Genomic DNA, 12,967 nt, shown 5'->3' on the forward strand with positions numbered 1-12,967 from the left:
AAGGCTCCTAGTGGACCAGTCTATACCCCATGGTACTAAATGGATCCCCAGTATCCTCTAAGATGTAAGCTAAAACAGCTCACCAAAAAGGCAAGACATTTCGCTTACCTCCCACTTCAGTGTATTATTGCAGTTTTATAATTTTAGGTCAAAAAGAATTGGCTGCGTGCAAAAGCTGCTGCTTAGTAAATCTAGCAAGAGGTGTAACATTTAATTTTTTTAGTGTTTAATACTTTACAACTTTGTGTGCAAAATATAGTTTATTTCAAAATACAATATATAAATTCTATAAAGGTTTCTACACTGCAATTTAATATTATAAGATATTGGGGGGGGGGGGGAAATCATTCCACAAATGTACATATATACACATTTAAAGGCACTCATAACAAATATTGTTCACTTTTTTTTCTGAAGGAGAAAACACGTAGAGAGTAAGGCTAGTCATTATTGGGACGTGTAATAAATGGAATGTGACAAGAACAACATTGAAACAAATGGTTTCTACAGTATATGCACCCATAGCACAATGCTCATACATAGGGCCAGCATATGCTACCACAATATTCCGCAACAGGGGGTCAGGAGAGCTATTGCTTTAGTACAGTAGTGTAAAACCAGAGTTCCCTCAGCCACTGATCTACAGTATTTGTTCTTCCATACAAGTTTCAGTTAAATTGGATAGACATATTGCCTTGGTCTGCTCGAAGCTTTACACCAGATTAAGATACCTTTTAGATCACTTTGTATAAAAGGAGATTAGATTATAAAATATAAAGTTTGCCAAGTAGTAGGGTTCTCTTTAACATGTCTCTATTTTTTTTTAAATGTTCTTTGTAATTGGCCTTTCACTAGCATTGACAATCACTGAACTTGCCATCTGTTTACAACACAGATATCATTAGGAACAAACATGGCTGATAACATGTAAAATATTGATGAGTTCACATTACTGAAATGCAGGACTCATCTACCAAAGCATTTAGCACAGCAAAGCAAAGTGATAAAATTAAATTAATTAAATATTGTTTAGCAATAAATAAAAACACATTGGTTTTGATAGTCATTGAACCTTGCAGTAATTCTGTATAACATGAATAAAGTGCTGTCCACAGCTAATGTACAAAGGGCATGTGGCAGACCAGCTGCAGAATGTCCCTCCATCACCGAATATTTATTCAAAGTCTTCTTCATAGTCATATTCTTCAAGGTCTACTTGTGACTGTTCAGAAGCCATGTCCAAGCAGAGTCTCTTATCCATTCCATACTTATCATTGGATATGTCTGCCTCCAAGGCATTTAATTCTGCCTCATACCTGAAACACAACCAAATGATAAAATAAGATTTTACTTACCGGTAAATATATTTCTCGTAGTCCGTAGTGGATGCTGGGGACTCCATAAGGACCATGGGGAATAGACGGGCTCCGCAGGAGACAGGGCACTCTAAGAAAGAATTTGGATACTGGTGTGCTCTGGCTCCTCCCTCTATGTCCCTCCTCCAGACCTCAGTTAAAGAAACTGTGCTCGGAAGAGCTGACAGTACAAGGAAAGGATTTTGGAATCCAGGGCAAGACTCATACCAGCTACACCAATCACACCGTATAACTTGTGATAAACTTACCCAGTTAACAGTATGAACAACAACAGAGCATCAGATCAACCCTGATGCAACTATAACATAACCCTTATGTAAGCAATAACTATATACAAGCATTGCAGAAAAAGTCCGCACTTGGGACGGGCGCCCAGCATCCACTACGGACTACGAGAAATAGATTTACCGGTAAGTAAAATCTTATTTTCTCTAACGTCCTAGTGGATGCTGGGGACTCCGTAAGGACCATGGGGATTATACCAAAGCTCCCAAACGGGCGGGAGAGTGCAGATGACTCTGCAGCACCGAATGAGCAAACACAAGGTCCTCCTCAGCCAGGGTATCAAACTTGTAGAACTTTGCAAAAGTGTTTGAACCAGACCAGGTAGCAGCTCGGCAAAGCTGTAATGCCGAGACCCCTCGGGCAGCCGCCCAAGTAGAGCCCACCTTCCTTGTGGAATGGGCTTTTACGGATTTTGGAAGCGGCAATCCAGCCGCAGATTGAGCCTGCTGAATCGTGTTACAGATCCAGCGAGCAATAGTTTGCTTTGAAGCAGGAGCACCCAGCTTGTTGGGTGCATACAGGATAAACAGTGACTCCGTTTTCCTGACTCTAGCCGTTCTGGCTACATAAATCTTCAAAGCCCTGACTACATCCAGTAACTCTGAATCCTCCAAGTCACGAGTAGCCACAGGCACCACAATAGGTTGGTTCATATGAAAAGATGACACCACTTTTGGCAGAAATTGCGGACGGGTCCGCAATTCCGCCCTGTCCATATGGAAAACCAGATAGGGGCTTTTATGTGACAAAGCCGCTAATTCAGACACACGCCTAGCTGAAGCCAAGGCTAATAGCATGACCACCTTCCACGTGAGAAATTTTAACTCCACGGTTATAAGTGGCTCAAACCAGTGTGACTTCAGGAAACCCAACACCACGTTAAGATCCCAAGGTGCCACTGGAGGCACAAAAGGGGGCTGAATATGCAGCACTCCCTTTACAAACGTCTGAACTTCAGGAAGAGAAGCCAGTTCTTTTTGAAAGAAAATGGAAAGGGCCGAAATCTGGACCTTAATGGAACCCAATTTTAGGCCCAAAGTCACTCCCGACTGTAGGAAGTGAAGGAAACGGCCCAGCTGGAATTCCTCCGTAGGGGCATTCCTGGCCTCACACCAAGCAACATATTTTCGCCATATACGGTGATAATGTTTAGCCGTCACGTCCTTCCTAGCCTTTATCAGCGTAGGAATAACCTCATCCGGAATGCCTTTTTCTGCTAGGATCCGGCGTTCAACCGCCATGCCGTCAAACGCAGCCGCGGTAAGTCTTGGAACATACAGGGCCCCTGTTGCAACAAGTCCCGTCTTAGAGGCAGAGGCCATGGGTCCTCTGTGAGCATTTCTTGCAGCTCTGGATACCAAGTCCTTCTTGGCCAATCCGGAACAATGAGTATTGTTCTCACTCCTCCTCTTCTTATGATTCTCAGCACCTTGGGTATAAGAGGAAGTGGAGGAAATACATAGACCGACTGGAACACCCACGGTGTCACTAGTGCGTCTACAGCTATCGCCTGAGGGTCTCTTGACCTGGCGCAATACCTCTGTAGCTTTTTGTTGAGGCGGGATGCCATCATGTCTACTTGTGGCAGTTCCCACCGACTTGCAATCTGCGTGAAGACTTCTTGATGAAGTCCCCACTCTCCCGGGTGGAGGTCGTGCCTGCTGAGGAAGTCTGCTTCCCAGTTGTCTACTCCCGGAATGAACACTGCTGACAGTGTGCTTACGTGTTTCTCCGCCCAGCGAAGAATTCTGTTGGCTTCCGCCATCGCCTCCTGCTCCTTGTGCCGCCTTGGCGGTTTACATGAGCCACTTCGGTGATGTTGTCTGACTGAATCAGCACCGGTCGGTCGCGAAGCAGGGTCTCCGCTTGACGTAGGGCGTTGTATATTGCCCTTACTTCCAGGATGTTGATGTGAAGGCAAGTCTCCTGACTTGACCACAGACCTTGGAAATTTCTTCCCTGTGTGACTGCTCCCCACCCTCGGAGGCTTGCGTACGTGGTCACCAGGACCCAGTCCTGAATGCCGAATCTGCGGCCCTCGAGAAGGTGAGCACTCTGCAACCACCACAGGAGAGACACCCTGGCCCTGGGGGATAGGTGATCAGCCGATGCATTTGTAGATGTGATCCGGACCACTTGTCCAACAGATCCCATTGAAAGGTCCTCGCATGGAACCTGCCGAAGGGAGTGGCCTCGTATGATGCCACCATCTTTCCCAGGACTCGTGTGCAGTGATGCACGACACCTGTTTTGGTTGTAATAGGTCTCTGACCAGTGTCATGAGGTCCTGAGCCTTCTCCATCGGGAGATAAACCCTCTTCTGGCCTGTGTCCAGAATCATGCCCAGGAAGGGCAGACGAGTCGTAGGAATCAACTGCGACTTTGGAATATTCAGAATCCAGCCGTGCTGTTGTAACACTTCCCGAGAGCGTGCCACGCTGATCAGCAACTGCTCTCTGGACCTCGCCTTTATGAGGAGATCGTCCAAGTATGGGATAATTGTGACTCCTTGCCGTCGCAGGAGCACCATCATTTCCGCCATTACCTTGGTAAATATTCTCGGTGCCGTGGAGAGACCAAACGGCAACGTCTGGAATTGGTAATGACAATCCTGTACCACAAATCTGAGGTACTCCTGGTGAGGTGGATAAATGGGGACATGAAGGTAAGCATCCTTTATGTCCAGAGACACCATAAAATCCCCCTCCTCTAGGCTTGCGATGACTGCTCTGAGCGATTCCATCTTGAACTTGAACCTTTTCAGGTATATGTTCAGGGATTTTAAATTCAATATGGGTCTGACCGAACCGTCCGGTTTTGGTACCACAAACATGGTCGAATAGTAACCCCTTCCCTGTTGAAGGAGGGGAACCTTTACCACCACCTGCTGAAGATACAATTTGTGAATTGCAGCTAACACTATTTCCCTCTCTAAGGGGGAAGCTGGCAGGGACGATTTGAGGTAACGGTGAGGGGGCATCTCTTCGAATTCCAGCTTGTATCCCTCTGAGACACAATCTCTATAGCCCAGGGATCCACCTGGGAGTGAACCCACTTGTGGCTAAAATTTCGGAGACGCGCCCCCACCGGGCCTAGCTCCGCCTGTGGAGCCCCAGCGTCATGCGGTGGATTTAGTGGAAGCCGGGGAGGACTTCTGTTCCTGGGAACTAGCTGTATTGTGCATCTTCTTTCCTCTACCCCTGCCTCTGGCAAGAAAGGACGCACCTCGGACTTTCTTGCCTTTTTGTGATCAAAAAGGACTGCATTTGGTAATACGGTGCTTTCTTAGGTTGTGAGGGAACATATGGCAAAAAATTTGACTTTCCAGCCGTAGCTGTGGAGACCAGGTCCGAGAGACCGTCCCCAAACAATTCCTCACCCTTGTAAGGTAAAACCTCCATGTGCCTTTTTGAGTCGGCATCGCCTGTCCATTGCCGAGTCCACAGGACCCTTCTGGCAGAAATCGACATTGCATTTATTCTAGAGCCCAGTAGGCTAATGTCTCTTTGAGCATCTCTCATATATAGGACAGCGTCTTTTATATGCCCCAGGGTTAGTAATATAGTATCCTTGTCCAAGGTATCAAGTTCCTCAGATAAGGTATCTGTCCATGCTGCTACAGCACTACACATCCAGGCCGACGCAATTGCCGGCCTTAGTAAGGTACCTGAATGTGTATAAATGGACTTCAGGATACCCTCCTGCTTTCTATCCGCAGCATCTTTTAGGGTGGCCGTATCCTGTGACGGCAGGGCTACCCTCTTGGATAAGCGTGTTAAAGCTTTGTCTACCCTAGGGGAGGATTCCCAGCGTAACCTGTCCGTTGGCGGGAAAGGATACGCCATAAGCATCCGTTTGGAAATCTGCAGTTTTCTATCTGGAGATTCCTAAGCCTTTTCACATAACTCATTTAACTCATGTGAAGGGGGAAAGGTCACCTCTTGCCTTTTTTCCCCATACATATAAACCCTCTTGTCAGGGACAGGGGTTTCCTCTGTGATGTGCAACACATCTTTCATTGCTATAATCATGTAACGGATGGCTTTAGCCATTTTAGGCTGTAACTTTGCATCATCGCCACTGGAGTCAGAATCCGTGTCGATATCTGTGTCAACAATTTGGGATAGTGGGTGCTTCTGAGACCCTGACGGCCTCTGCGACATAGGATCAGGCATGGGCTGAGACCCCGGCTGTCCCAAGGCTTCAGCTTTATCCAACCTTTTATGCAAGGAAGTAACATTATCATTTAAAACCTTCCACATATCCATCCAATCGGGTGTCGGCGGCGACCCCACATTAATTTGTTCCCGCTCTGTTTCCACAAAGCCTTCCTCGTCAAACATGCCGACACAAGCGTACCGACACACCACACACACAGGGGATGCTCTATTTGAAGACAGTTCCCCCACAAGGCCTTTTGGAGAGACAGAGAGAGAGAGTATGCCAGCACACACCCCAGCGCTATATGTCCCAGGAATCACACAGTAACTTAGTGTTAACCCAGTAAGCTGCTGTATATACTGTAATTGCGCCAAATTTATGTGCCCCCCCCTCTCTTTTTACCCTCTTCTACCGTGATTCTGCAGGGGAGAGCCTGGGGAGCTTCCTCTCAGCGGAGCTGTGGAGAGAAAATGGCGCTTGTGAGTGCTGAGGAAGAAGCCCCGCCCCCTCAGCGGCAGGCTTCTGTCCCGCGTTTCTGTGTAAAAATATGGCGGGGGTCCATGCATATATACAGTGCCCAACTGTATATATGCCCACTTTTGCCAAGAGGTCTCTAATTGCTGCCCAGGGCCCCCCCCCCCCCTGCGCCCTGCACCCTGCACCCTACAGTGACCGGAGTATGTAGGTTTAGTGTGGGAGCAATGCAGCTGTGCGCTACCTCATATGAAGACTGGAGTCTTCTGCCGCCGATTTCGTAGTCTTCTTGCTTCTGTCACCGGCTTCTGTCTTCCAGCTCTGCGAGGGGGGCGGCGGCGCGGCTCCAAGATCGGACGACCAAGGGTGCGATCCTGTGTACGATCCCTCTGGAGCTAATGGTGTCCAGTAGCCTAAGAAGCAGGACCTATCTTCAGTGAGTAGGGCTGCTTCTCTCCCCTCAGTCCCACATAGCAGAGAGTCTGTTGCCAGCAGATCTCTCTGTAAATAAAAAACCTAACAAAATACTTTCTTTTTAGCAAGCTCAGGAGAGCTCACTAAGTAGCACCCAGCTCATCCGGGCACAGATTCAAAACTGAGGTCTGGAGGAGGGACATAGAGGGAGGAGCCAGAGCACACCAGTATCCAAATTCTCTCTTAGAGTGCCCTGTCTCCTGCGGAGCCCGTCTATTCCCCATGGTCCTTACGGAGTCCCCAGCATCCACTAGGACGTTAGAGAAATTAGGGCTACTTTTCATTATTACTAATAGCACACTGTATTTCATAGTCTTGTAATGTTATTCAGGGTGTAGTATGGTATCCCGGCGGCCGGGCTTCCGGCGCCGGGATCCCGACCACTGGCATACCGACAGCTGGGCAAGCGCAAATGAGTCCCTTACGGGCTCACTCCGCACGCCACGCTGCAGGCACGGTGGCACACGTACACTATTTATTCTTCCTCCAGGGGGGTCGTGGACCCCCAAGAGGGATAAAAGTTGTCGTATGCCGGGTGTTGGGTTCCCGGCGCGCAGTATATCGGAGCCGGAATCCCAACAGCCGGCAAACTGAATACCACCTGTTATTCCTTGGTGGCATGCATGTCATGGTGTGCCCATAAGGTTTACCTTTATCACTTATTTAAAGGGCAAAACTTCAATACAAGAGAGCAGAAACAGCACAAAAGCAAAGCTTTCATATAAATGAATGAATGGCAAACTAACGTTTAACCCAGGAACGATTTTGTGGGACAGAATCTTATTCCATCACCTTTTTACTACATTACTAGAGTAGAGAACAATGCACTCATCACAAAGAAGGATGGAGAAGTGTTTACTGGCTCCACAAATTAATATTTTTGTTTATGCTCCATTTCAATGTTTAAAGTGTCATCACTAGGTTTCATGGGACATATGGCAGGGAGGAACTTCAGTATATCAGTAGACTATTGTTCCAACACCACCATGCATTATGGAGTAGGCTTTGGCTAAACATTTTTTTACCCATCATTCCACTGTTCTGTCGCAGCCTCTTCAGCTACTAAAATGGCATATTCTTCTGCAGCATATTTTTCCCAGTCTGAAAGTTCTTGTCCTTCGTTTTCACTAACCTACATGAGGAATTCAGTTGTAAGTGAAAAAAAGCATCACAGAGAACATATAGCAGTATGCAAGTCAGCTTGATGTCACCTACACGCAATATAGAGAATGGATCTTTCTGTTCATGGTCCAAGTACTTGTCTAGATTTAGGAAAGTGTCAAAAAACAGATTTGCCTGCTTGCATTTCTTCAGGTCATGAAGAGTAATTTTACCTGTAAAAAAAGGGGACATGTTTAAAACAATGCTTAGTACCTTATTTCTTATAAAAGTATTAGTTTACAGACAGGGATCCAATTAAAGTAAGCATGAGGTCTCATAGAAGCCTCGCAGGATACCAAGATGTGTGTGGTACTGTAAACATCACTTATATCAGTTACCATAATATTCCTGAGATCGTGCTTAACAGATGGTTGTGAAATGTAAGTCACAGAAAGAAACAGCAGCAAATACAGGTCAGCGCTGTGACAACACACCTTCACATTGTGGTTTGACAAGATCCAACATCTGACAAAGACAGTCCTCAAAAGGTAATGGCTCAATGGCCATGCTTTCCATCTTCTGGCACTGTTCCTCATAGAAATACTCCAGCTCATACATTGATAACACGCCATCTCCATCAAGGTCCATGCAGCGAAACCAATATGCAATACTGAGAGCGTACAGGTGAAAGAAGGAAGGGGAAAAAAAAACCCACTAACTCCAGGAAGAAAGCATAGCGCACACATTCTGACATCTGCAGTACACCACAAATATAAACTCCCATGTTACCCGCTAGGACTCACCTTGTCTGTGTTTTCTTGTCCTCTTCAGACAAGAGAAACCATACGAAGTCTGCATAGCTAATCTTCCCCTTCTTCTGTGCTTTTTGTCCTCTGGCAGGAAAGAATGAAACAGATATAGAACAACAAGCAGGGAGGCAGGGTTTTGATTCTGCACCACAAATATAGCACACTCCCCAACGGTTAGCTTTTTAATCCTAGGCAGGCTATTGCTGTATTTAATCACTAATAACTATTACTTGGGGTCACTGTGCACATTGCCATAAGATGTGGCAGGATGTATATGTAAATAAACAGGCACTACCAAGTGAAAGGATTGGATTACTAAATATAATGTAATTGTCAATCTCTCTCAAACTACACTTCCCAGGAAAAACACTAGTAAGCCACTCTGAAAAGAGAATGCACTTATGGTATAGCCATGTACATAGATCCAAGGGTTCCAATGAATAAGGGCATTTATTCTTATGTATGCAGATAAGCTGCAGTGAATGTAAGGACTCAAACAAGAACATGAGTAAAAGGCACAAGAGGAATATCCCAGAGAGCACAGAAGCTGGTTTCCCTTTTTAACTGCACTGTAAACATTGTAATTTTGCCAACAGGTCCTGCCTAACATGGCTGCTAAACTACCAAATGATCTAATGTTAAAAAGGTGCTATGTAATAATTGTTATATGTTAATATTGTTATATGGTATACTTTATAGACAGGTCCACCAGGAGCCATTGGCACTTTAAGAGTTTGAGAGTGTGGGCTGGCTCCTCCCTCTATGCCCCTCCTACCAGACTCAGTCTAGAAACTGTGCCCGAGGAGACGGACATCTTCGAGAGAAGGATTTAACACAGATAGTGGCGAGATTCATACCAGCTCACACATACAAGGCACGTCAAGTTAACTTAGCTTGTAAACTCAGCAATCGCTGAAAACATTACTTACCTAGTAACAATGCAGTACTTAACTAAAACAAAGTTGTACTGAACCAGATAACAATTGCAGGAAAACGAAGCGCTGGGAGGGCACCCAGCATCCTCTACAGACTACGAGAAAAGGATTTACCGGTAGGTAACCAAAATCCTATTTTCTCTTACGTCCTAGAAGATGCTGGGGTCCATACTGGTACCATGGGGACATACAAAAGCTCCCAGAACGGGAGGGAGAGCGCGGAGGCTCCTGCAGAACTGATTGGCCTCTGATGATCTGAAGTTCAGTCAAAGTATCGAACCTGTAAAACTTTGCAAACGTGTTCGACCCTGACCAAGTTGCTGCTCGGCAAAGTTGTAACACCGAGACACCCCAGGCAGCCGCCCAGGAAGACCCCACCTTACGTGTAGAGTGGGCCTTGACAGACGTAGAACACGGCAAGCCTGCCATAGAATACGCATGCTGGATAGTGAACCTGGCCCAGCGAGATATTGTCTGCTTAGAAGCAGGACACCCAAATTTCTTGGGATCATACAGGACAAAAAGAGTCAGATTTCCTGTGACTAGAAGTTCTCTTCACATAAATTTTCAGAGCCCTTACAACATCCAAGGACTTTGCAGAAATTGAGGAGTCAGTAGCCACTGGCACCACAATAGGTTGGTTGATATGAAATGCCGACACAACCTTTGGAAGAAACTGCTGATGTGTCTGGAGTTCAGCTCTATCTTCGTGGAAGATCAAGTATGGGCTTTTACACGATAAAGCCCCCAATTCCGACACACGTCTAGCAGAAGCTAAAGCCAACAAAGTGACAGCCTTCCACGTGAGAAATTTGACTTCAACCTCCTGTAGAGGCTTGAACCAATCTGATTTGAGGAACTGCAACACCACGTTAAGGTCCCAAGACACCGTAGGCGGTACAAAGGGAGGTTGGATGTGCAGAACTCCCTTCAAAAAGGTCTGAACCTCAGGGAGGGCAGCCAATTGTTTTTGGAAGAAAATGGATTGGGCCGAAATCTGGACCTTCACAGATCCCAACTTGAGGCCCATATCCACACCAGCTTGTAAGAGGAGGAGAAACCATCCCAGTTGAAACTCCACCGCAGGAAATTTCTTGGACTCACACCAAGATACATATTTTTTCAAACTTCGATGGTAATGTTTAGACGTTACTGCTTTCCTAGCCTATATCAAGGAAGGAATAACCTTGTTCCGAGCTAGTATCAGGCGTTCAACTTCCATGCCGTCAAACATAGCCACGGTAAGTCATGACAGGCGAACAGCCCCCGCTGCAGCAGATCCTCCCGAAGAGTAAGAGGCCTCGGCTCTTCTTGCAGTAGATCCAGAAGATCCACGTACCAAGCCCTTCTTGGCCAGTCTGGAGCAATGAGGATCGCTTGAACCCTTGTTCTCCTTATGAGCTTTAGAACTCTTGGGATGAGTGGAAGTGGAGGAAACACCGACTGGAACACCCACGGAGTCACTAGGGCATCCACCATCACTGCTTGCGGGTCCCTCGACCTGGAATAATACCGCCAAAGCTTCTTGTTGAGACAAGAGGCCATCATGTCGATCTGGGGTACGCCCCAAAGATCTGTTACCTCCTTGAACACCTCCGGATGGAGAGCCCACTCCCCTGGATGGAGATCATGTCTGCTGAGGAAGTCCGCTTCCCAGTTGTCTACTCCCGGAATGAAGATTGCTGGGAAATCCCCGCAGCCATGGAACCCAGGTCCTTCATGGATTCTACCAGAAATCCTGCTGAATCCTGAATGTTACGTAAAAACAATTCAACATCACATTTTTCCATAGTATCCAAACCCTCAAGTAACGTGCCTGACCACTTTACTATAGCTCTGGCAATCCAAGCACTGGCAATAGTGGGATGTAGTATTGCCCCAGAAGCCGTGTACATGGATTTGAGCATATTATCAATTTTACGATCAGCCGGCTCTTTCAAGGCGGTAGATCCTAGAACAGATAAAACCACCTTTTTTGAGAGTCTGGATACTGACGCGTCAACAATAGGCAGGTCTTCCCATTTTTTTCCTATCCTCTACCGGGAATGGAAATGCTACCAGAACCCTCTTAGGTATCTGGAATTTTTTATCCGGGTTTTCCCAAGCCTTTTCAAATATAGCATTTAATTCCTTTGACGCAGGGAAGATTAGCGAGGCTTTCTTATTTTCAGTGAAGTAAGCCTCCTCAACCTGCTCGGGTGTTGTATCAGCAATATTCAACACATCCCTAATAGCCTCGATCATCAACTGCACTCCTTTTGCAAGTGATGCAGCCCCCCCGCAACACATCCCCGTCACCGTCTGTAGTATCAGAGTCGGTATCGGTATCATCCTGCATGATCTGAGCAAGAGCACGTTTATGGTAATATACAGCGAGGAGCCCTAATGTACCAGAACTGGGCCAGACTGCCATATAGTTCTGTAAAGCCTGAGTTCCAGATTAATTTTGTGCAACCCTATTAGAAATCTGAGAAATCATAGAATTGATACAGGATAACCACTCAGGCTCACTTGCTGGAATGTGTGCTAAACCAGTGCAATCCTGATTACATGGAATGGGATCATCCTGAGATGACATATCCTCTGCTTGTAAAAATAAGAATTTACTTACCGATAATTCTATTTCTCATAGTCCGTAGTGGATGCTGGGGACTCCGAAAGGACCATGGGGAATAGCGGCTCCGCAGGAGACTGGGCACAAAGTAAAAGCTTTAGGACTAGCTGGTGTGCACTGGCTCCTCCCCCTATGACCCTCCTCCAAGCCTCAGTTAGGATACTGTGCCCGGACGAGCGTACACAATAAGGAAGGATTTTGAATCCCGGGTAAGACTCATTACCAGCCACACCAATCACACCGTACAACTTGTGATCTGAACCCAGTTAACAGCATGATAACAGAAGGAGCCTCTGAAAAGATGGCTCACAACAACAATAACCCGATTTTTGTAACAATAACTATGTACAAGTAATGCAGACAATCCGCACTTGGGATGGGCGCCCAGCATCCACTACGGACTATGAGAAATAGAATTATCGGTAAGTAAATTCTTATTTTCTCTAACGTCCTAGTGGATGCTGGGGACTCCGAAAGGACCATGGGGATTATACCAAAGCTCCCAAACGGGCGGGAGAGTGCGGATGACTCTGCAGCACCGAATGAGAGAACTCCAGGTCCTCCTCAGCCAGGGTATCAAATTTGTAGAATTTAGCAAACGTGTTTGCCCCTGACCAAGTAGCTGCTCGGCAAAGTTGTAAAGCCGAGACCCCTCGGGCAGCCGCCCAAGATGAGCCCACTTTCCGTGTGGAATGGGCTTTTACAGATTTTGGCTGTGGCAGGCCTGCCACAGAATGT

At 46.5% G+C, this 12,967-nt stretch overlaps 1 protein-coding gene across 4 annotated transcripts in view; it reads right to left on the reverse strand.

Annotated features, from left to right (window-relative positions):
- Positions 1-241: 241 nt before the first annotated feature.
- LOC135019305 (serine/threonine-protein phosphatase 2A regulatory subunit B'' subunit beta-like) overlaps positions 242-12,967 on the reverse strand; it is a 217,941-nt gene continuing 205,215 nt past the window's right edge. For all 4 annotated transcript variants that reach the window (XM_063953091.1, XM_063953089.1, XM_063953090.1 and 1 more), the window contains 5 exons: positions 8,675-8,764; positions 8,366-8,541; positions 7,986-8,104; positions 7,796-7,902; positions 242-1,316 (listed from right to left, as the gene is read on the reverse strand). In XM_063953091.1, coding sequence (XP_063809161.1) covers positions 1,175-1,316; positions 7,796-7,902; positions 7,986-8,104; positions 8,366-8,541; positions 8,675-8,764 — 634 coding nt within the window. In that variant the 3' untranslated portion in view covers positions 242-1,174. The remainder of the gene's footprint in view (positions 1,317-7,795; positions 7,903-7,985; positions 8,105-8,365; positions 8,542-8,674; positions 8,765-12,967) is intronic.

This window comes from Pseudophryne corroboree, chromosome 2 (genome assembly GCF_028390025.1).
Source record: "Pseudophryne corroboree isolate aPseCor3 chromosome 2, aPseCor3.hap2, whole genome shotgun sequence".
Lineage (NCBI taxonomy): Eukaryota > Metazoa > Chordata > Amphibia > Anura > Myobatrachidae > Pseudophryne > Pseudophryne corroboree.